Source organism: Erythrolamprus reginae, chromosome 10 (assembly GCF_031021105.1).
Source record: "Erythrolamprus reginae isolate rEryReg1 chromosome 10, rEryReg1.hap1, whole genome shotgun sequence".
NCBI lineage: Eukaryota > Metazoa > Chordata > Lepidosauria > Squamata > Dipsadidae > Erythrolamprus > Erythrolamprus reginae.
This window is the reverse complement of record NC_091959.1, coordinates 47,735,599-47,760,375: the sequence shown is the minus strand read 5'-3', so window position 1 is coordinate 47,760,375 and position 24,777 is coordinate 47,735,599. Positions and strand designations below refer to the sequence as shown.

The following is a 24,777-nucleotide window of genomic DNA, read 5'->3' as shown; positions in this document are numbered from 1 at the left end:
GAAGCAAGTTATTGCCATAGTTAGGCTCATTTTGGCTTGACTCTGCCAGGCAGCGCAATCAGTTTTTTTTTACATGATTTATCCCTGCATGCTAAATATTTTAATAGTTTGTTTTTCCCCCTGATTTATTCCATTTTTTTCACGAATTCCCCGATATTTCCCAAACCACCGATTTCCCTGATAATTCCCTGATTTCCAGGTTTGCTGGACACCCTGTATAAGCTATCCAGAGATTGTAATAGTCGACTAAGCTATGTTGTTTGGCGGCACCCAGGGGAAGAGCCTTCTCTGTGGTGGCCCCAACCCTCTGGAACCAGCTCCCCCCAGATATCAGAGTTGCCCCCACCCTCCTTGCCTTTCGCAAGCTCCTTAAAACCCACCTCTGTCGTCAGGCATGGGGGAATTGAAATGTTTCCCTTCCCCCTAGGCTTATAGAATTTATACATGGTATGTTTGTATGTATGAGTAGTTCTTTAAATTGGGGGTTTTTTACATTATTTTTAATATTAGATTTGTTTACATTGTCTTTTTATATTGTTGTTAGCCGCCCCGAGTCTTCGGAGAGGGGCGTCATACAAATCTAATAAATAAATAAATAAATAAATAAATAGTTAGTTAGTTAGTTAGTTAGTTAGTTAGTTAGTTAGTTAGTTAGTGTCGGTTATTTATCCAACACGAACGACTGGGAGGAAGTTGTAATGGATCAGTCTCTAAAGCGATTAAGAGTTTTTATGGAATCCCACAAAAATATACAACGGTTTGTTAGTGACCGTTTGACTTGCAACAGCTTGTTCAATGACCATTCAAAGTTACAATGGCAACAAAACGAGGGAGTTACGGCCGTTTTGCGCACTTACAACTGTTGGTCACTTGATCAAAATTCAGGTTCTTGATGAGTGACTTGTATTTATGTCCCAGGGTTAAATTATTATTATATGGTTCCCTTTTGTGACCTTCCGACAAGCCACGTTAAGCCAGATGCACTTAACAATTATCAATTTAATAATTGCAGGGATTCACTTTTTAAAAACGGGGCAAAATTCACTTATTTTATTTATTTATTTATTTATTTATTGGATTTGTATGCCGCCCCTCTCCGTAGACTCGGGGCGGCTAACAACAGTAATAAAAAACATCATATAAATCCAATACTAAAACAACTAAAAAACCCTTATTGTAAAACCAAACATACACGTAAACATGCCATGCGTAAATTGTAAAGGCCTAGGGGGAAAGAATATCTCAGTTCCCCCATGCCTGAGGGCAGAGGTGGGTTTTAAGGAGCTTACTTAGCTCAATTGTGGCTGTTGAGCCAAGGACTATCTGTATCACGGACGATTACGATGATTTGTTTATAAAAAGGCAACATCCTGAACGGGTGATCTTACTTGGAGAGCACCAGGGGATCTTCTACACAAGCCACGGAAAGTTCGTGCTGCGTCAAACGATGATCAGCCGACGGAACTGGCGACCGGGCCAAGGAAGACGGCGTGAGGGTTAAGTTCTCATTGTCCTCCATCTCCGAAATCTCCTGGCTTCGATGAGGAGAGCCGGCGACATTGACGGCCTTCTGAAACTCGCAGCCGCCCCAGGGATCGGCGTGCGAGGCTGCCGAGCGAGAAGCGTATCGGGGAGACTCGGTGGAGCGGGGCGACGCCACCGTGCTGGTGGGAGAAAAGGAACCCACCTCCGAAGGGAGGGAGAACGCGGGACCTGCCATGGAATCGGGAGACAAGGGAGCCCGCTCGGGGCTGGCGTAGAACCTGGTCAAAGGCCGCCCCGCATTCCGCTCGCCTGGTTTCATGTGGAGCGTTGGGTCGAGGGTAAGGATCTGTGAAAGGAACGCCAGGGGGATTGGGAGTCAAAAATAAGACAATTTATTAATTTATTATTTATTATTACAGTAATCCCTCACTACATCGTAGTTCATCTTTTGTGGATTCGCTCTTTCACGGGTTTTCAAAGGGGGCTTAAATCCATTGAAAATTTTAAATCCATTAAAAATTCATAAAATTCATAAAACAGTGTTCCCTCGATTTTCGCGGGTTCGAAAAGTCTATACCATGGTTTTTCAAAAATATTAATTAAAAAATACTTTGCGGGTTTTCCCCCTGTACCATGGTTTTTCCCACCCGATGACGTCATATGTCATCGCCAAACTTTCGTCCGCCTTTAATAAATATTTTTTTAAATAAACTTTAATAAATAAACATGGTGAGTAATAATCTGAATGGTTGCTAAGGGAATGGGAAATTGCAACTTAGGGGTTTAAAGTGTTAAGGGAAGGCTTGTGATACTGTTCATAGCCAAAAATAGTGTATTTACTTCCGCATCTCTACTTCGCGGAAATTCAACTTTCGCGGGCGGTCTCGGAACGCATCCCATGCGAAAAGCGAGGGAACACTGTACTACGGTACTCTATTAAAGAAACTGGTAGGATATCACATGTAGTTCCAGCTGAGAAACATTACAGAATGACTGTTTATGCAAAGGGTGGGTTTTGAAAGTCCAAATACTCGTTAAATACATAAAAAAATATATTTCCTCTACTTCACGGAAATTCGGTTTTCACGGGTGGTCTTGGAATGCATCCCCCGCGAAAAACCAAGGACCACTGTAATTGGATTTCCATGCCGCCCCTCTCGAGGACTTGGGGCGGCTCACAACTTATAAAATATAAAATACACAATATCTTAATCCAAGTAACTAATTAAAAATCTAAAAAAAACCCTGGAAACCATAAAAAACAATCATTCCATTCGCTCCACATTCTCTAAACACATTCATTGGGCAGGGGTAAAGATCTAATGGCCCCAAGCCTGGCGGCATAAGTGAGTCTTCAGAAGGCAAAGAGAGTGGGGGCCGTATGAATCTCCGGGGGGAGTTGATTCCAGAGGGCCGGGGCCCCCACAGAGAAGGCTCTTCCACAAGGCCCTGCCAAACTGCTAAACCTGGAGGAGGCCGAGTCTGTGGGACCTGACCAGTCGCTGGGATTCATGCAGCAGTAGGCGGTCTCGGAGGTATTCTGGTCCCATGCCACGTAGGGCTTATAGGTCAGTTAGAACTAATCAACACGGTCAAGATTTTTATAAATATCATAGAAAATAATAGTTAGAAAGCTGTAGTAGCAATGCCAACAAGTGGGTTGGCAAATTTATAAATCGTTTAAGTGTTTACGTTAGTTTTTATGTTCCTATAGGTTAAGTTTTGTTTTTGTTTTTAGTTTCTGTTTATGTCTTTGTTGTAAATACTTTTTGTTGTTCTGTATTTGTTTTGTCTTTTTTTAATGTTAATAATAAAGTCAGTGAAGCAGTGGAAGTGATGTGCCGGTGCCTGGAGGCTGTTGGGGCCTGGATGAGTGTCAACAAACTCAAACTCAACCCAGACAAGACGGAGTGGCTGTGGGTCTTGTTTCCCAAGGACAATTCTATCTGTCCGTCCATCACCCTGGGGGGGGAATTATTGACCCCCTCGGAGAGGGTCCGCAACTTGGGCGTCCTCCTCGATCCATAGCTCACATTAGAGAAACATCTTTCAGCTGTGGCGAGGGGGGCGTTTGCCCAGGTCCGCCTGGTGCACCAGTTGCGGCCCTATCTGGATCGGGAGTAATTGCTCACAGTCACTCATGCCCTCATCACCTCGAGGCTCGACTACTGTAACGCTCTCTACATGGGGCTACATTTGAAGAGTGTTCGGAAACTTCAGATCGTGCAGAATGCAGCTGCGAGAGCAATCATGGGCTTCTCTAAATATGCCCATGTTACACCAACACTCCGCAGTCTCCATTGGTTGCCGATCAGTTTCCGGTCACAATTCAAAGTGTTGGTTATGACCTATAAAACCCTTCATGGCACCGGACCAGATTACCTCAGGGACCGCCTTCTGCTGCACGAATCCCAGCGACCAGTTAAGTCCCACAGAGTGGGTCTTCTCCGGGTCCCGTCAACTAAACAATGCCACTTGGCGGGACCCAGGGGAAGAGCCTTCTCTGTGGCGGCCCCGGCCCTCTGGAACCAACTCCCCCCAGAGATTAGAATTGCCCCCACCCTCCTTGCCTTTCGTAAGCTACTTAAAACCCACCTCTGCCGCCAGGCATGGGGGAATTAAGATTTCTTCTCCCCCTAGGCCAGTGATGGCGAACCGATGACACGCGCGTCAGCACTGACACGCCTAGCCATTTTCAGTGACACGCGGCCGCCGGAGAAACTGTTTCTCTTCTCTTCCTTATTATTATTATTTTTCCTCTCCCCTTAATTTTGTTTTGCACCGATATAAAAAAAAAATTGTGCCGGTTGCAATTTTAATTTCACTCCCAGGGCTATTTACCCGGGGGTCCTACTTTGCTTACATTAAACTGCTCATCCCATAAACAAATATCGCTCTGCCAGGAAACGTACTCCAACCTCCCCTCCCCTCCTTCGCTTCTTTCCCTCCACGAGCAGCACGCGGTGTCCCCTCCCCTTGGGTCGATCGCATCAGGGAGGGCGGAATAACTTAATTGCAAGGTCACGCGCAAAAGGGGGTGGGGTGGAAGAGAAGGGAAGAAATCCTCCGGGGCGTTAAGACTTACCTTTTCCCAGCGATTCCATGCGTCGCTTTGTGGAATGGAGCTCTCTGCCCCCTTTCCCCCCTCTCCCCAATCTATCCATCCCGGGTACAAAATTCGAGTGTCAGCAAAACGCTGTCAAATTATTTTCGTGCAAAAAAAGGGGGGGAGGAGGAGGCTAAGAAGAGAAAAATTGAAATCCCTCCGCCGAGATGGGTCTGGTCCTGAGTTTTTTTTATTTATTTATTTTTTTATTTTTTTATTTATTCTTTGCCCAATATACAATACACATGAAAGGGAATAGACATTAAGTGATATATAAAAGATAGGAAGTGAAGAGGAAGAGAAGTAGGTGGGAAGGAAAGAATATATATACAGACTCAGGCTCAACCCGGATAAGACGGAGTGGCTGTGGGTTTTGCTTCCCAAGGACAATCCCATCTGTCCGTCCATTACCCTGGGGGGGGAATTATTGACCCCCTCAGAGAGGGTCCGCAACTTGGGCGTCCTCCTCGATCCACAGCTCACATTAGAGAACCATCTTTCAGCTGTGGCGAGGGGGGCGTTTGCCCAGGTTCGCCTGGTGCACCAGTTGCGGCCCTATTTGGACCGGGACTCATTGCTCACAGTCACTCATGCCCTCATCACCTCAAGGTTCGACTGCTGTAATGCTCTCTACATGGGGCTACCTTTGAAAAGTGTTCGGAAACTTCAGATCGTGCAGAATGCAGCTGCAAGAGCAGTCATGGGCTTACCTAGGTATGCCCATGTTTCACTATCACTCCGCAGTCTGCATTGGTTGCCGATCAGTTTCTGGTCACAATTCAAAGTGTTGGTTATGACCTATAAAGCCCTTCATGGCACTGGACCAGGATACCTCCGAGACCGCCTCCTGCCGCACGAATCCCAGCGACCGATCAGGTCCCACAGAGTGGGCCTTCTCCAGGTCCCGTCAACTAAACGATGTTGGTTGGCGGGCCCCAGGGGAAGAGCCTTCTCTGTGGCGGCACCGGCCCTCTGGAACCAACTCCCCCCGGAGATTAGAACTGCCCCTACTCTTCCTGCCTTCCGTAAACTCCTTAAAACCCACCTTTGCCGTCAGGCATGGGGGAACTGAAACATCTTCCCCTGGGCATGTTTAATTTATATATGGTATGCTTGTGTCTATGTCTGTTAGTATATGGGGTCTTTTAAATCTTTTAATTTTAAATTTGTTAGATTATTTATGATTTGTTTCCACGTGTTGTGAGCCGCCCCGAGTCTTCGGAGAGGGGCGGCATACAAATCTAAGTAATAAATAAATAAATAAATATGATAAAATGGAAAGGAAAGACAATTGGACAGGGGACGAAAGGCACAGCAGTGCACTTATGTACGCCCCTTACTGGCCTCTTAGGAACCTGGAGAGGTCAATCGAGGAGAGTCTAAGGGAGAAATGTTGGGGGTTGGGGGTTGACACTATTGAGTCCGGTAATGAGTTCCACGCTTCGACGACTCGATTGTTAAAGTCATATTTTTTACAGTCAAGTTTGGAGCGATTAACATTGAGAAGTAAGGTAGCAGCAGCAGCAGTTGCTGCTGTAGTCATAATAATAGTTGGAACCCCTCGGCGGAATCCTGTCCAAGGTGCCGTTTCCTCTTATAGCTGTTACAGGAGACGGTGCTAAGGTAGCTTCTAAACCCTTACCGGTTTAAACGTAAAGGATGAGGGGTGCGGTTCGTTGACACCCCCCCTCCCCGCATCTCTCTCGCTCCTTCCTAAAAGCTATAGATCCGCCAGACGCAAAATTAAGCCCGTTTAACCGGAGCTCCCCAAACCTTGTGGAAGCGGCCTCAGCTCAGCTTGCTAACAAACCCGAGGATGATCTCGGGCTAAAATAATTAATAATAATAATAATAATAACAATAACAACTTATTAGATTTGTGTGCCGCCCCTCTCCTCTGTTTTTTCTCAAGGTGACAAACCACCCGAGTTATGCTCGGTTTTTTGGCGAATTTTGACACACCAAGCTCAAAAGGTTGCCCATCACTGCCCTAGGCCGTTACAATTCTATGCATGGTATGTTTGTATGTGTGTTTGGTTTTGTATTTTAAGGGGTTTTAATATGCTTTTAGTACAGTGGAACCTCGACATACGAGCAGCTCTACTTACGAGCTACTCGAGATAAGAGCTGGGATGGGAGCGACATTTTTGTTCGCCTCCCGAGCTCACATTCGGGATACGAGCGCCAAGGAGCTGTCTCCTGAAGCCGAACGCTAACTTCCGCTTTCGGCTTCAGGAGACAGCTCCTTGGCGCTCGTATCCCGCGTGTTTTAAAAGGTTGCAGCCGGCCTGGGGGGCTCGGGGGGGGTGCTGGCAAGCCCCCCAGGCCGGCTGCAACCTTTTAAAACACGCGCGCCGCTTCGCAGCTCTCTGCTGAATCTGGAACACTAACTTCCGCGTTCGGATTCAGCAGACAGCTGCGAAGCAGCGCACGTGTTTTAAAACGTGGCAGCCGGCCTGGGGGGCTCGGGGGGAAGCCCCCGAGCCCCCCAGGCCGGCTCTGACGTTTTAAAACACGCGCGCTGCTTCGCAGCTGTCTCTGAACGCTAACTTCCACGTTCGGCGGCAGCGGTTTTTTTTTGTTGTTGCACGGATTAATTGACTTTACATTGTTTCCTATGGGAAACAATGTTTCGTCATACGAGCGTTCCGACTTACGAGCCTCCTTCCGGAACCAATTAGTCTCGTAAGTCGGGGTTCTACTGTATTGGATTATTATTGTATACTGTCTATGATTGCTGTTAGTCGCCCCGAGTTTTCGGAGAGGCGCGGCATATAAATCCAATAAAACTTGAAACATATTTTTTTAAAGAACTAATGACCTTTATAGGTCATTAGTTAGAATATGACATGGACGAGGGGATAGATGGGGAAACTCATCAAATTTGCCGATGACACCAAACACAAGGTTCTTGACAGACTTGGACAATGGGCGCTATCTAACAAAATGAAATTCAATGGTGAAAAAAGCCAGGTTCTACATTTAGGGGCGTGCATACGTGCACCAGCGTGCCTTCCGCCCCCTGTCCTAACATTTCTCTTTTACTAGTATCATGTATATTACCTCTGGGGGATGGGTTGACTGCAACGGCATGAAATTCCACTCCTCTTCCTTCTGTTTCTTATGATAAATGTCCTTTAAGGATGTAAGCTTCAGCTCCTCACTGGAACACAGCTAAGAGGGAAGAATTCAGATGGAGAGTCAGCGCGTTTTTTTAATGTCATGATGGACTAGATTTTTTAGATTTACTTTATTTATTTATTTATTGGATTTGTATGCCGCCCCTCTCCACAGACTCGGGGCGGCTAACAACAATGGTAAAACAACATGTAACAATCCAATTCAATAAAACAACTAAAAAAACCCTTATTATAAAAAACACACACACAAACATACCATGCATAACTTGTAATGGCCTAGGGGGAAAGAATAACTTAACTCCCCCATGCCTGGCGACAAAGGTGGGTCTTAAGAAGTTTGCGAAAGACAAGGAGGGTGGGGGCTGTTCTAATCTCTGGGGGGAGCTGATTCCAGAGGGCCGGGGCCGCCACAGAGAAGGCTCTCCCGCTGGGGCCCGCCAAATGACATTGTTTGGTCGACGGGACCCGGAGAAGGCCAACTCTGTGGGACCTTATCGGCCGCTGGGATTCGTGCGGTGGAAGGCGGTTCCGGATGGATTCTCCCAGATGGGAGGATATGAGTGTTTTGGGAAGAGGGGCAAGTAGAATAACTCCAAAGAACAGGGCACCAGTCACTTATCACTGAATCCTACGGGATCGGGCGGCATATAAGTCAAATAAATCAAATTATATGCCAGTGTTTCTCTACTTGGCAACATTAAGATGGGTGAACTTCAACTCCCAGAATTCCCCAGCCAGCATAGATATTGTTGGCCGCCCCGAGTTTTCGGAGAGGGGCGGCATATAAATCCAATAAAACTAAACTAAACTAAACTAATATTGTAGTCCACCCACCTTAAAGTTGCCAATAGAAACATTGCTACATGGAAAAAGTAGAGCTGAGGTCTTCAAGCTGGGCAACTTTTAAGACTTGTGGACTTCAACTTCTAGAATTCTCCAGCCACCTGCAGCATAGCCGGCTGGAGAATTCTAGGAGTTGAAGTCCAAAAAAACTTGCCAAGTTTGGGAACTTCTTGTCCCCAAAGCAGCTTAATGCTGCACGCCACTCAGAATTCGGAAGGAGTTGGGCGGCTTATGAATAGAATAGAATTCTTTATTGGTCAAGTGTGATTGGACATACAAGGAATTTGTCTTTGGTGCATAGGCTCTCAGTGTACATAAAAGAAAAAGATAAATTAATTAAATTAAATTAAATTAATGCCCTACGAAGAGAACAGAATTGTTGTCACCCATGAAATACACATGTTGTCATCCCTCACATGTTAAACAATAGGAACATAGAAGAAACATAGAAGTTTGACAGCAGAAAAGGACCTCCTGGTCCATCTAGTCTGCCCTTATACTATTTCTTGCATTTTATCTTAGGATGGGTCTATGTTCATCCCAGGCATGTTTAAATTCAGTTACTATGGATTTATCTACCATGTCTGCTGGGAGTTTGTTCCAAGCATCTACTCCTCTTTCAGTCAAATATTTTCTCACCTGGCTTCTGATCTTTCCCCCAACTAACCTCAGATTGCACCCCCTTGTTCTTGTGTTCACTTTCCTATTTATTTATTTATTCATTCATTCATTCATTTTGTCCAATACATAATACACATTGAAGAGAAAGATATGTAGTAATATAACTAAAGAAAAGAATAGAAGGAAAGATATAAAAGTAGAGGTGAACATATTTGAAAGGAAGAAAAGATAAATGAGATAAGGAGAGACAATTGGACAGGGGACGGAAGGCACACTGGTGCAATTATGCACGCCCCTATTAAAAACACTTCCCTCCTGAAACCTATTTAACCCTTGAACATATTTAAATGTTTCGATCAAACAGCGCTAGGAAGGGAGACTCAAAATTCATCCCAAGGGCAGAAACACCCCTGCCCCAGAAGTTAGCAATACCTGTTCTGAGGAGTCCTTTGTTGCCAACGTAGAAAATTCATTTCCTAAATTCTTAGGCAACGCTCGATACATTTCCTTCTCGTCTAATTTCCAATAGGTCAGCCCTGCGGGATAAAAAACAGGCGTCTCGAAACCGATTGAAGGACAGCAAAGAGCCTGGGGGTCATTTTTGAAAGGAAAATAACAGACTGAGGTAGAGTTTGGGGGAGGGCTTTTTTTGGAAGTGGTGGGGCTGACACATTAGTTTCGCCCCCCGTGGAGCTCCGACGTGCAATAAAAGTAAAGAGAGCGTGTTAATTCCGTGGAGGACTCCGGGGCGATTCAGGGCCAAGAAAAAGAAATGAAAATGTCGTCCTTTGCAATATTTCAACCTGTCCTTAGCCTGAGATTCCCTCCCTCCTTCCTTCCAGCTAACACAGTCTTCCCAGGAGGAGTAAGGAAGTAGGTAGTAGAGGCAGAATAACCGCCTGAGATAGAAAGAGGGAAGTGGGAGAGAAGAAGTTGGACACAGAGGAAATAATATAAAGCAAACCTGGAATGTGATTTAGTTTATTGTAATTGGATAACGATCTATGTGTATTAAGATTTAGAAGCATAGAAACAGAGAAGACTGACGGCAGAAAAAGACCTCATGGTCCATCTTGTCTGCCCTTATACTATTTTCTGTATTTGATCTTAGGATGGATCTATGTTTATCCCAGGCATGTTTAAATTCAGTTACTGTGGATTTACCAACCACGTCTGCTGGAAGTTTGTTCCAAGGATCTACTACTCTTTCAGTGAAATAATATTTTCTCACGTTGCTTCTGATCTTTCCCCCAACTGACCTCAGATTGTGTCCCCTTGTTCTTGTGTTCACTTTCCTATTAAAAACACTTCCCTCCTGAACCTTATTTAACCCTTTAACATATTTAAACGTTTCGATCATGTCCCCCCTTTCCCTTCTGTCCACCAGACTATACAGACTGAGTTCATGAAGTCTTTCCTGATACGTTTTATGCTTAAGACCTTCCACCATTCTTGTAGCCCGTCTTTGGACCTGTTCAGTTTTATCCATATCTTTTTGTAGGTGAGGTCTCCAGAACTGGACACAGTATTATTCCAAATGGGGCCTCAGCATCGCTCTATACAGCGGGATCACCATCTCCCTCTTCCTGCTTGTTATACCTCTAGCTATGCAGCCAAGCATTCTACCTGCTTTTCCTACTGCCTGACTGCACTGTTCACCCAAATCACGACCCCTAGTGTCCCCCCTTTCCCTTCTGTCCTCCAGACCAGTGTTTCCCAACCTTGGCAATTCGAAGATATTTGGACTTCAACTCCCAGAATTCCCCAGCCAGCAAATGCTGGCTGGGGAATTCTGGGATTTGAAGTCCGGATCTCTTCAAGTTGCCAAGGTTGGGAAACACTGCTGCAGACTATACAGATGGAGTTCATGACGTCTTTCCTGATCAGTTTGATGCTTATATATATGCAGAGTAACATAGGAGGACTAGATAATGTGGCAATTTAATGAACCAGATGAATGATTGAAGAGAGGGGCGGCATACAAATCTAATAAATTATTATTATTATTATTATTATTATTATTATTATTATTATTATTATTATTATAAAACAGTAGTTTATTCTTCAGTGAAAAATATCTTCAGTCTTCTATTTACAGGAACTTTACATCAGCTACGTTCAGCTGACTTACAAGTAGATATTCAACCAATCCAGGTTACAAGTAGATACTAAACCTATCCAGGTTTCTTCGTATCACTATTACTACTCTACTCAATATCTAACTCACGCTCAAACTGCTCCAGCCACCACCATCAACAGCAAATGACCAAACCAACAATGACCAATAAGAGAATGGTGAAGTTGATTTGCATCTTATAATGCTCTGGCCCAATCACATTGCAGTTCGCACCCAATGACTCAGCCTTAGCATGCTTACATTCTCCCTTTTACCTTATATGGTCCTACAATGAAATATCACCCAGGATGGCTATTTTTAGGTCATACCTGGGAAAAACAGTCGTAGAAAAACAGTAGGTGACTTCAATACGACCCACCAAACTCGGTTTCCGAATCGCAGATTTACTTGCGCCTCGACTTACCCTCTGTAGTTATTTCAAGCAAATAAAACAATCCCCCTTTGTTACGAACCCGCCACGCTTACAAGAGGTACCGACAGGGGAAGCTACTGTACCTGAAGAAACAGAGACTAAAGAGTTTTGGCTCCCATTTTGCTGGTTGAGGTAAAACGGAGTGGTGGATGGCGAGGCGGCGGCAGCAGCGATGGGATTGGCCTGTAATTGCGCAGAATGGCGGGAAGAGAAAACCAGGGATTGATTGGTCAAAGGACTATGCAAAAGAGAGTAAATTTGCCACAGAAATACGAAAAAATAACGTTCCCTCACAGGAATAATCCTATCGAATTCAGGAGTGCTTACTGGTTTGCTATGATACAAGATGGACGACAAATCTAATAAATCAATTAAAAGTGCCCACTTCCAGATAAACTCATATTAAGGCTGAAGTTATCAGTCATTCCAAACTAAGCCAAGAATTGACCTCTTGTCCAGGAAGAGCCTTCTCTGTGGCGGCACCGGCCCTCTGGAACCAACTCCCCCCAGAGATTGGAATTGCCCCCATCCTCCTTGCCTTTCGTAAGCTACTTAAAACCCACCTCTGCCGCCAGGCATGGGGGAACTGAGATTTCTTCTCCCCCTAGGCCGTTACAATGGTATGCATGGTATGTTTGTATGTGTGTTTGGTTTTGTATATTAAGGGGGTTTAATTTGCTTTTAGTATTGGATTATTATTGTATACTGTCTATGATTGCTGTTAGCCGCCCCGAGTCCTCGGAGAGGGGCGGCATACAAATCCAATAAAATAAATAAAATAAATAAATAAACTCCCAGAATTCCTCAGACAGCCATGCATGCTGTTGGCTGGCTGGGGAATTCTAGGAGTTGAAGTCCACAAGTCTTAAAAATTGCCAAATTTGGAGTCCATAATCCTGGACCAAAAGGCTAGATTAACGTATTTAGCTCTTTAAGGACTAACTGGGCAGTGCAATCCTAGAACACCAACGTGCTGGCTGGGAAATTCTGGGAGTCCAAACCCACAGCTGTTATGTTCCTTCCCCACTGCCATCCCCGCTTTGTATGGATTTCAGCAACTCTCTTACATTGTCAACAATTGGCTCTCTCCTTGGCTCGGTCTCTTCTTCCATTGTTTTTTTCAGGTGGTTTTGTTTCAACTTTTGAGCCCAGGAGGTTAAAGGTGTGCTGTCAAAAAAGAAAACCGAGAGACGGCGAATCAAAATACAGCGGTACCTCTACCTACAAACGCCTCTACTTACGAACTCTTCTAGATAAGAACCGGGTGTTCAAGATTTTTTTGCCTCTTCTCAAGAACCATTTTCCACTTACAAACCCGAGCCTCCGAAACTGTAACCAGAAAAGGCAGGGAGAAGCCTCCGTGGGGCCTCTCTAGGAATCTCCTAGGAGGAAAAATGGCCCAAAAAGGCAGGGAGAAGCCTCCGTGGGGCCTCTCTAGGAATCTCCTGGGAGGAAACAGGGCTGGAAAAGGTGGGGAGAAGCCTCCGTGGGGCCTCTCTAGGAATCTCCTGGGAGGAAACAGGGCCGGAAAAGGTGGGGAGAAGCCTCCGTGGGGCCTCTCTAGGAATCTCCTGGGAGGAAACAGGGCCGGGAAAAGGCAGGGAGAAGCCTCCATGGGGCTCCTCTAGGAATCTCCTGGGAGGAAACAGGGCCGGAAAAGGTGGGGAGAAGCCTCCGTGGGGCCTCTCTAGGAATCTCCTGGGAGGAAACAGGGCTGGAAAAGGTGGGGAGAAGCCTCCGTGGGGCCTCTCTAGGAATCTCCTGGGAGGAAACAGAGCCGGAAAAGGCAGAGAGAAGCCTCCATGGGGCCTGTCTAGGAATCTCCTGGGAGGAAACAGGGCCGGGAAAAGGCAGGGAGAAGCCTCCATGGGGCTCCTCTAGGAATCTCCTGGGAGGAAACAGGGCCGGAAAAGGCGGGGAGAAGCCTCCGTGGGGCCTCTCTAGGAATCTCCTGAGCGAAAACAGGGCCTCCACCCTCTCTGTGGTTTCGACAATCACATGCATTGTTTGCTTTTACATTAATTCCTATGGGGAAAAATTGCAGGATTCCCCCGTCAGCATAGCTGGCTGAGGAATTCTGGGAGTTAAAAGTCCTTCCTCTCTGGAAGCTTGCTGGCTGGGGAATTCTGGCAGATGAAATCCAATCATCTTAAAGTGTGTTGGCTGGGGGATTCTGGGACAGGAAGTCCACCCTTCTTGAAGCATGCAGGCTGAGGAATTCTGGGCGTTGAAGCCCACCCATCTTAAAGTTGCTAAAGCTATACTTTTTTGTGGGGAGGGGAGGAGCCTACAAATCTTTAGCCTTAAAGTTGCTAAGGCTAAGAAACCCTATATTAGAATAAGGAGCCAAGTTTTAACAAAGATGGAGCTAACAAATTGAATAGCATCAGTCGCTTACCCATCCTCGGCCTGACCTTGGTGAATCCGATGCTCAAACCGAGCGGGAATGTCGCCCTCGTTCTCCTTCAGAGATGGAAAAGATCCTATTGTGGTTTGCGAACTTTCTCTTTTGTCCCGACTGCTGGATGCGACTGCCTCCTCCGTGGCTGGTGCTGGATGGCTGGGCCGTTCGGTCATTGTCTCTGAGTTTTCCATGCATGACGGAAGGTCATCGCATTTGCTGGGACTGAGTTCCGCAGCAGATAACGTACCATATCCGCTGCTTATTGAAACACTGTTGGCGAGGCCTTCCGAGTGCATGGTGGTGGCTTCTGCTGGGTGGTCGGCAGGGCCAGGGTGGAACTGACGGCTGAAGAGCTCATTCTCTTCGAAGGCGTTGGCCTTCAACCCCATCGGACTTCCTAGCGACGGGCAGCCGTCGGAAAGCCTGACGGACGAGGACTGTTTGGCACAGGAGCAGGCGTTCTGGGTTTGCAGTTTCCCCAAGCGCCTGATTTCATTTTGTATGTGCTGGAAAGAAGAAGGAGGAGGAGGAGGAGGAAGGAAGGAGGAGGAGAAGAAAAAGGAGAAGGAAGGAGGAGGAGGAGAAGGAAGAAGAGAAAGGAGAAGGAAGCAAGAAGGAAGAGGAGGAGGAGGAGGAGAAGGAAAAAGGAGGAAGAAAGAGAAGGAGAAGGAAGTAGCAGGAGGAAGAGAAGGAGGAGGTGGAAGGAAGAAGGAAGGAGGAAAAGAAAAAGGAGAAGGAAGCAAGAAGGAAGGAGGAAGAAGGAAGAGAAGGAGAATAAGAAGGAGGAGGAAGCAGGAAGAAGGAAGAGAAGCAGAAGCAGAAGGAAAAGGGGGAGGAGGAGAAAGAGGAGGCGGAAGGAAGAAGGAAGGATGAAAAGAAAAATGAGAAGGAAGCAAGAAGGAAGAGGAGGAGGAGGAGAAGGAAAAAGGAGGAAGAAAGAGAAGGAGAAGGAAGAAGCAGGAGGAAGAGAAGGAGGAGGTGGAAGGAAGAAGGAAGGAGGAAAAGAAAAAGAAGAAGGAAGCAAGAAGGAAGGAGGAAGAAGGAAGAGAAGGAGAATAAGAAGGAGGAGGAAGCAGGAAGAAGGAGGAGAAGGAGAAGCAGAAGGAAAAGGAGGAGGAGAAGGAAAAAGGAGGAAGAAAGAGAAGGAGAAGAAGCAGGAGGAAGAGGAGAAGGAGGAGGTGGAAGGAAGAAGGAGGAGGAGAAGGAAGAAGAAGAAGAAGAAGAAGAAGAAGAAGAAGAAGAAGAAGAAGAAGAAGAAGAAGAAGAAGAAAGGAGGAGAAACCTTTCATTAAAATCAAACCTTTTATTCAAACAGCCTTTCATCGACTCCACGAGAAGAGCCACGTTTTCGTCACATCTGTAGCACATTTTCATACATATACACACACACATACACATGCTGAAATATGTTATGGTAGACGAATGAACACTTAGAAATCTCTTTTTTGCAACACATGCACGGACCCATTCGTGGGGGCTCGGCTGAGACTGAATCGAGACACCCCCCCCCCCAAACAAATCTTGCATGAAAATATCACAGTTCGTAAGAACAATCAATCCAAGTGGCCTTAAATGAATGTGAGCGTTGGGTTGGGCTGAGCTCTCTTGCCTCTCTCAACGAAGAATTACAAGTTGGAAACTTTTCCCCATTAAACCACAACCGACGCTGTTATTTGACGACAAACTCAAGACTTAAAAACATCACAATGAATCGGACAAGGACAAAGTTTGAGAATTAAGCCAAAAAAAACCCCCTCTTCAGTCAATGCTCAGGTTTGCAACAGGCAAGGTTGATACAACGACATTCCTTCGAGGCAATTTTCCGAACATCAAACGGCAGAAAATATTATTTGGTAAGTAGTCTCACTTCTCCAATGCAACACGCAACCTCAGACATTACAGGCGAGTATTCCGTGAGTATGAATGGCAAAAATTCACCCAGAAATTAAAAAAAAGGAAAATGCAGACCAATGTATGCAGGGAAAGAAGAGAAAGGTAGAACAATACCTCTGTTTATTGGTTTCAATTTCAGGAACAGTTGGTTACTATTATTGGAGAGGGCCATCAGGAAAGGTAAGGGAGAAACAGTTACCAAGAACGGTGTAAATATTAGAAACATAGAAGACTGACGGCAGAAAAAGACCTCCTGGTCCATCTAGTCTGCCCTTATGCTATTTCCTGTATTTTATCTTACAATGGATCTATGTTTATCCCAGGCATGTTTCAATTCAGTGACTGTGGATTGACCAACCACGTCTGCTGGAAGTTTGTTCCAAGGATCTACGACTCTTTCAGTCAAATAATATTTTCTCACGTTGCCTTTGATCTTTCCCCCAACTAACTTCAGATTGTGTCCCCTTGTTCTTGGGTTCACTTTCCTCTTAAAAACACTTCCCTCCTGGACCTTATTTAACCCTTTGACATATTTAAATGTTTCGATCGTGTCCCCCCTTTTCCTTCTGTCCTCCAGACTCTACAGATGGAGTCCATGAAGTCTTTCCTGATACGTTTTATACTTAAGACCTTCCACCATTCTTGTAGCCCGTCTTTGGACCCGTTCAATTTTGTCAATCTCTTTTTGTAGGTGAGGTCTCCAGAACTGAACACAGTACTCCAAATGTGGTCTCACCAGCATTCTATATAGCGGGATCATAATCCCCCTCTTCCTGCTTGTTATACCTCTAGCTATGCAGCCAAGCATCCTACTTGCTTTCGCTACCGCCTGACTGCACTGTTCACCCATTTTGAGACTGTCAGAAATCACTACCCCTAAATCCTTCTCTTCTGAAGTATTTGCTAACACAGAACTGCCAATGCAATACTCAGATTGAGGATTCCTTTTCCCCAAAATGCACCAAATAACACATAGATGAAATGTATCAAGACATCTATTTTCACCTGTAGGACCATATTTAACAGGAGGTGAAAATTGAAATTTCTGAGAAAAGAGGAGTGGTATATTACAGGGGTACCTCCACTTAGGACCTTAATTCGTTCCGTGACCAGGTTCTTAAGTAGAAAAGTTTGTAAGAAGAAGCACTTTTTACCATAGGAATCAATGTACAGTGTTCCCTCGATTTTCGCGGGTTTGAACTTCGCGAATAGCCTATACCACGGTTTTTCAAAAAATATGAATAAAAAAATACATCACGTTTTTTTTCCTATACCACGGTTTTTCCCACCCAATGACGTCATATGTCATCGCCAAACTAATAATTTTTGCAAATAAATAACAAGAAAAATAATTATTGTTAATAAATAATTATGTTTATAAATATCAGGATCACTAAGTGTCTTATTCAATGGTGAGTAACAGTAATAATGGTGAGTACAGTGATCCCCCGAGTTTCGCGATCCCGATCATTGCGAATCGCTATATCGTGATTTTTCCACCCGATGATGTCACTCCCTTCCTTTCTCATCTTTCTTTCTCTCTCTCTTTCTCTATCTTGCTTCTTCCTCTCTCACACTCTCTTCCTCCCTCTCTCATCTCTTTCTTTCCTTCTCTCTCTTTCTCTATCTCTCCCCCTCTTGCTCTCGAGCGGCGGGAGGCACCCAGGGAAGGTTCCTTCAGCCGCCCACCAGCTGATCTGCTCGGCAGCGCGGCAGCAGCGAGGGGCCGAAGATGGGGTTTCCCCGTTGCCTGGGCAACGGGGAAACCCCATCTTCGGCTCCTCGCTGCTGCCGCGCTGCAAGCGAGCAGCCAGGCGGGCGGGGCGAACGGGCAAGCGGCAAGCGATCTTGGGGTTTCCCCTTTGCCTGGGCAACGGGGAAACCCCATCTTCGGCTCCTCGCTGTTGCCGCGCTGCAAGCGAGCAGCCGGGCGGGCGGGCGAACGGGCAAGCGGCAAGCGATCTTGGGGTTTCCCCTTTGCCTGGGCAACGGGGAAACCCCATCTTCGGCTCCTCGCTGTTGCCGCGCTGCAAGCGAGCAGCCGGGCGGGCGGGCGAACGGGCAAGCGGCAAGCGATCTTGGGGTTTCCCCTTTGCCTGGGCAACGGGGAAACCCCATGTTCGGCTCCTCGCTGCTGCCGCGGCTGCGGAGCAGATCAGCTGTTGGGCGGCCGAAGGGGTCTTCCCCGCCGCCCACACGCAAACTCCACCATCTGCGCATGTGCGGCCATGGAAAACAGGACGCGCATGCGCAGATGGTGTTTTTACTTCCGTGCCGCTACATCGCGAGTTATCGATTATCGCGAGGGGTCTTGGAACGGAACCCTCGCGATAATCGGGGGATCACTGTAAATGGTTGTGAAGGGAATGGGAAGTGGTCATTTAGGGGTTTAAAGTGTTAAGGGAAGGCTTGTGATACTGTCCATAGCCAAAAATGGTGTTTTTACTTCCGCATCTCTACTTCGCGGAAATTCGACTTTCGCAGGTGGTCTCGGAACGCATCCCCCGCGGAAATCGAGGGAACACTGTAAAAGCAAATAATGCATGCGATTGGGGAAACCACAGGGAGGCCCTGTTTCCTCCCAGGAGATTTATAGAGAGGCCCCACGGAAGCTTCTTGCTAAATAAAAAGAAATCACTTCGCAGTTGATTTGCGGAGACTAAACAAAGCTATCGGAGGGGATGCTTTTCATCGACAAAACCCATTTCAACACAAGTGTGAAAAGAAAGCCTGGGTCGACAGGAAGTGTGCATATACACACACGCACTCACTCAAACCATATGCAACACAGATGGATTTAATAATCTCGCGGCTTCGAGGAGCAATGTAAACAGAGCGATACTCCCCACCAACAGAGGAGCTGTTTTAGGCATTTGATAAAATTGTGGTAAACAGCATCCCCCAGGCTTATCGCTTATTCCCACCTCCCTGGCAATTCCCGGCTCACGTTCTCTAGGACAGTGTTTCCCAATCTTGGCAACTTGAAGAGATCTGGACTTCAACGTCCAGAATTCCCCAGCCAGCATTGCCAAGGTTGGGAACTAACTGCTCTAAGAACGAGACATTCGTTCAGCATTTAAAGGGCACAGATTAAATGAAAGGAAACAACTTACGTGGATTTGATGACAAAATACTTTTTGCTGCGTGACTATCTGTTCCTGGCATTGCCTCTCCACCAGGCTGAACAAGTGTAGCCACCTGGTCTAGGGGAAAAGATAAGATTCGGCAAAGGAAATAAAGCATTTTCCTTCTTATAAATTTCATTTGCCCACATCTAGCTAGGCGATTGGCTGAACTATAATACAACGGACGTTTTTTTCTTTTTGTCTTGAACCTATTGTCTTGAACCTATTGTAAAAGATATTTAAGATTTCAAACCTCAGCGATTGGCAACACCACATTATTATTATTATTATTATTTATTAGATTTGTATGCCGCCCCTCTCCGTAGACTCGGGGCGGCTCACAGCAATGATAAAAACAATATACAATGACAAATCTAATAGTTAGAATCTAAAATAACAATAATACATTTTAAAAAGTCTAAAAAACAAGAAACCCCAATATATAAAAAACATACATACAGTCATATCATACACACACACCAAAAAAACAAAAACAAACTATTTTTACATTTACCTTTTTATAATTGTGCAAAAGTTGCCCAGAGTTGATTCGTGCGGCAGAAGGGACCACTTTCTGCCGCACGAATCCCAGCGACCGGTTAGGTCCCACAGAGTTGGCCTTCTCCGGGTCCTGTCGACTAAGCAATGCCGTCTGGCAGGATCAAGGGGAAGAGCCTTCTCTGTGGTGGCCCCAACCCTATGGAATCAACTCCCCCTGGAGATTAGAACTGCCCCCACCCTCCTTGCCTTTCACAAGCTCCTTAAAACCCACCTATGTCGCCAGGCTTGGGGAAGTTGATATGCCCCTTAGCCATTATGATTTTGTGTATGATTTGCTTGGATAGTGTGATTAATTTTTTCATGATAAGGGTTTTAATCTGTTTTTTTAATATTGGATTTGTTCATTGTGTATTGTTTTATTTATTTTATTTTATTTATTTATTCATTTGTCCAATACACAGATACATAGGAAGAAAAAAAAAGACGTGGTAATATATATAAGGGTAAAAGTGAACTTAGAGGAGAGGATATATGAAAGGAAGAGAATATATACGATAGGTGAAAGAAAGGAAAGACAATTGGACAGGGGACGAAAGGCAACACCAGTGCACTTATGTACGCCCCTTACTGGCCTCTTAGGAACCTGGAGAGGTCAATCGTGGAGAGTCTAAGGGAGAAGTGTTGGGGGTTAGGGGTTGACACAATTGAGTCCGGCAATGAGTTCCACGCTTCGATAACTCGATTGTTGAAATCATATTTTTTACAGTCAAGTTTGGAGCGGTTCGTATTAAGTTTGAATCTGTTGCGTGCTCTTGTGTTGTTGCGGTTGAAGCTGAAGTAGTCATTGACCGGTAGGACGTTGCCGCATATGATCTTGTGGGCAATACTCAAATCGTGTTTTAGGCGCCATAGTTCTAGGCTTTCTAGGCCCAGGATTGTTAGTCTATTTTCATAGGATATTCTGTTTTGAGTGGAGGAGTGAAGGGCTCTTCTGGTGAAATATCTTTGTGTTGTGAGCCACCCCGAGTCTTCGGAGAGGGGCGGCATACAAATCTAATAAGTTATTATTAATGATTATTATTTTTAATAGTGAGCTGGGCAATGTGTACATTTAGTAAGTAAATAAAACGTAGGAAGATGAAGTGAGGTTGCTTTTAAAAAATAACCGAGAGACCTACATGGAAAGACCATTTATGTTACATACCTCGCAGTTCTTCAGTATTTGGGGGTCCCTGCTGTTTTGAGCATCTTGCATAGAGGAAGCCAGCAAACGGACCTCTTCTGTTATTGCAGGAGGACCAACTTTGACCGAGAAACTGGAGATGACATCTGGCTGGAATAAAGGACTGCTTCTGTTGAACAAACACAAATGTGAATTATTGATTGACTGAAACTCGGCTGGGCTTTGCTGACAATCCTTTCTTGCTCCAAAGACAATATGGAACCCACGGAAAATAGAATAGAATAGAATTTTATTGGCCAAGTGTGATTGGACACACAAGGAATTTGCCTTGGTGCCTTCTCCGGGTCCCGTCAACTGAACAATGTCGGTTGGCGGGCCCCAGGGGAAGAGCCTTCTCTGTGGCGGCACCGGCCCTCTGGAACCAACTCCCCCCGGAGATTAGAACTGCCCCTACTCTTCCTGCCTTCCGTAAACTCCTTAAAACCCACCTTTGCCGTCAGGAATGGGGGAACTGAAACATCTCCCCCTGGGCACGTTTAATTTATGCATGGTATGTCTGTGTGTGTGACTGTTAGTATATGGGGTCTTTTAAATCTTTTAATTTTAAATTTGTTAGATTATTTATGATTTGTTTCCACGTGTTGTGAGCCGCCCTGAGTCTTCGGAGAGGGGCGGCATACAAATCGAAGTAATAAATAAATAATAATAAAATAATAATAATAATAATAATAATAATAATAATAATAATAATAATTTATTGGATTTGTATGCCGCCCCTCTCTGTAGACTCGGGGCGGCTAACAACAATGATAAAAACAGCATGTAACAATCCAATTAATACAACTAAAAACCCTTATTATAAAACCAAGCATACACACAAACATACCATGCATAACTTGTAATGGCCTAGGGGGAAGGAATATCTCAACTCGCCCATGCCTGGCGGTATAAATGGGTCTTGAGTAGTTTACGAAAGACAGGGAGGGTGGGGGCAATTCTAATCTCCGGGGGGAGTTGGTTCCAGAGGGCCGGGGCCGCCACAGAGAAGGCTCTTCACCTGGGTCCCGCCAAATGACATTGTTTAGTCGACGGGACCCGGAGAAGGCCAACTCTGTAGGACCTTATCGGTCGCTGGGATTCGTGCGGCAGAAGGCGGTTCCGGAGGTCCAATACCATGAAGGGCTTTATAAGTGATGACCAACACTTTGAATTGTGACCGGAAACTGATCGGCAGCCAATGCAAGCCACAGAGTGTTGAAGAAACATGGGCGAATCTTGGAAGCCCCACGATGGCTCTCGCGGCTGCTTTCTGCACGATCTGAAGTTTCCGAACACTTTTCAAAGGTAGCCCCATGTAGAGAGCATTACAGTAGTCGAGCCTCGAGGTGATGAGGGCATGAGTGACTGTGAGCAGTGACTCCCTGTCCAAATAGGGCCGCAACTGGTGCACTAGGCGAACTTGGGCAAACGCCCCCCTCGCCACAGCTGAGAGATGGTTTTCTAATGTGAGCTGTGGATCGAGGAGGACGCCCAAGTTGCGAACCCTCTCTGAGGGGGTCAACATTTCTCCCCCCCCCCGGGTAATGGCTGGACAGATAGGATTGTCCTTAGGAGGCAAGACCCACAGCCACTCCATCTTGTCTGGGTTGAGTTTGAGTTTGTTGACACCCATCCAGGCCCCAACAGCCTCCAGGCACCGGCACATCACTTCCACTGCTTCGCTGACTGGACATAGGGTGGAGATGTATAGCTGGGTATCATCTGCGTATTTCATATGCTCTCAGCATACATAAAGTAAAATAGACATTTGTCAAAAATCATGTGGTACGAAACTTAATGATTGTCATAGGGGTCAGTAAGCAATCTGTAGGGTTTTCCCACTGATCTTAACTGAGTGCTGTTGATTAAAATGAATCCCTTGTCAATCATAAGCAGGATTTTGGACAAGCTCAGCCCAAAAATCGAAATTTGTTTTTCTACTTGAAAAATTGGGATTCTGAAAATAGGATCAGAGTTTAAGAAGCATGTCACTGGCTGTACATCTCACTAACCTGTTGTTACTTATGTTATAATCACCCGAGTTGCGAACGTTCTTTGCATCACCGTCTGCTGATGGTGCCTCTTGCTCTGGTTTCACCAAACGCAGGTTTTCCATATCTCATGCTTGCAAAGATTGTGGTTATCCTTAAAAAAATTGTACATATATATAAAATAAAATAATTTGGCAAGGAAAGCAAGTATGATTGCTATCGTTGGCATAAAATGTGTTTAAAATCTGTAAAGCACAGATTCATTGCTTGGTCTGATCAAACCATTGCATTACTAAGTCCAGCCAATATTTAGAAACATTCATTTTTTTTATTAACACCTATACTCAGTATAGTTTCTTTGGTATCAGAAAACAATTCTACTTGCCTTATATATCCACAACATTCCAGGCGAATGCTTTTTTACTGCTGCTGTTTCGTTCAGGTGGCTAAATCCAAAATAAACTCTACAATGTGAACAAAGAAAAGACCGCTGTAAAACACAAAGGAAGTTATCCATTTCCTGGTATACATCATATGCCTGACCTATTTCTTCCCAACCAGAGTTCTGTGTGCATTAATTATTTGTAGAGGGCTTTAATTTATTAATGCAGCATTCTTAAAAATTTACTCTCCAAAACAGATTGAGTATGTCCTTTGAAAAATGAAATGAAACGTTGGCACAATTATAATTAAGCACAAATTTAGCATGTATGTATGTATGTATGTATGTATGTATGTATGTATGTATGTATGTATTTATTTATTTATTTATTTGATTTGAATGCTGCCCTTCTCCAAGGACTCGGGGCAGCTCACAAAATATCTGTTGACTGTTTTTAATATAGTGAGATTTTTAGCTTGTAGTTTATTTAGATTTGTATACACATTGTTTTATATTGTATCTTGTGAGCCGCACCAAGTGTTTGGAGAAGGGTGGTATACAAATCTAATACATACATACATACATACATACATATATACATATCAAACAATATACAATATACATATCAAAAAAATCCAATTAATATAGCTAAAAAACTTTAAAAACTCTAATAACATTTAAAATCATTCATTCCCATTCAGACAGTAAGACATACTACACTCGTTGGCCAGGGGACTAGGGTCTAATGGCCCCAAGCCTGGCGGCAAAGATAGGTCTTTAAACTTTAAGGAAGGTGAGGAGTGGGGGACAGTGCGAATCTCTGGAGGGAGCTGATTCCAGAGGGCTGGCCCCCCCACAAAGAAGGCTCTTCCCCTAGGTCACGCCAAACGACATTTCTGATGAATGAGCCGGGGTGGCGCAGCAGATAGAGTGCTGTACTGCAGGCCACTGATATCCATACGATTTATATTAATATTGATTGCTTCTTCATTGCTTAGTTGACCCCTTTGACAATCATTAAGTGTTGTACCTCATAATTCTTGACAAATGTATTTTATGTACATTGAGAGCATCTGCACCAAAGACAAATTCCTTGTGTGTCCAATCACACGGCCAATAAAGAATTCTATTCTATATCCTTATACATACATACATACATATTTGTTTTCGTAGATTTTAACGGGTACAGGTATGACGGTCTTGGTATATTCGGGTTTCTTCCCGTGTAGGATTTGGAAATTTCTGGCGACGTTTCGACGAGGTCACACTCATCATCTTCAGGCTGGTGTTTCTGTCCTTGTTCTAAGGCGAACACTGCGAGACCTGAGCTGCCTTCCTTCTATAAATACTGGTGGCTGGGTCGCCAACCATCTTGCAGTGTTCGCCTTAGAACAAGGACAGAAACACCAGCCTGAAGATGATGAGTGTGACCTCGTCGAAACGTCGCCAGAAATTTCCAAATCCTACACGGGAAGAAACCCGAATATACCAAGACCGTCATACATACATACATAC

The 24,777-nt window shown here is 45.0% G+C and overlaps 1 protein-coding gene across 4 annotated transcripts in view; it reads right to left on the bottom strand.

Annotated features, from left to right (window-relative positions):
* MPHOSPH9 (M-phase phosphoprotein 9) overlaps positions 1-24,777 on the bottom strand; it is a 46,929-nt gene that overhangs the window by 20,668 nt on the left and 1,484 nt on the right. For 3 of the 4 annotated variants that reach the window (XR_011560024.1, XR_011560023.1, XM_070763200.1), the window contains exons 1-10: positions 23,266-23,345; positions 22,902-23,034; positions 20,872-21,019; positions 19,155-19,244; positions 14,143-14,654; positions 12,812-12,911; positions 11,828-11,927; positions 9,628-9,731; positions 7,655-7,765; positions 1,389-1,831 (exon numbers count right to left, since the gene is read on the bottom strand). Coding sequence is in view for 2 of the 4 variants with exons in the window: in XM_070763200.1 (XP_070619301.1) it covers positions 1,389-1,831; positions 7,655-7,765; positions 9,628-9,731; positions 11,828-11,927; positions 12,812-12,911; positions 14,143-14,654; positions 19,155-19,244; positions 20,872-21,019; positions 22,902-23,005 (1,712 nt within the window). In the remaining 2 variants the exon portion in view is untranslated. Of the gene's footprint in view, positions 1-1,388; positions 1,832-7,654; positions 7,766-9,627; positions 9,732-11,827; positions 11,928-12,811; positions 12,912-14,142; positions 14,655-19,154; positions 19,245-20,871; positions 21,020-22,901; positions 23,035-23,265; positions 23,346-24,777 lie in introns of those variants that run through there. The other variant, XM_070763201.1, reaches the window with a different exon arrangement.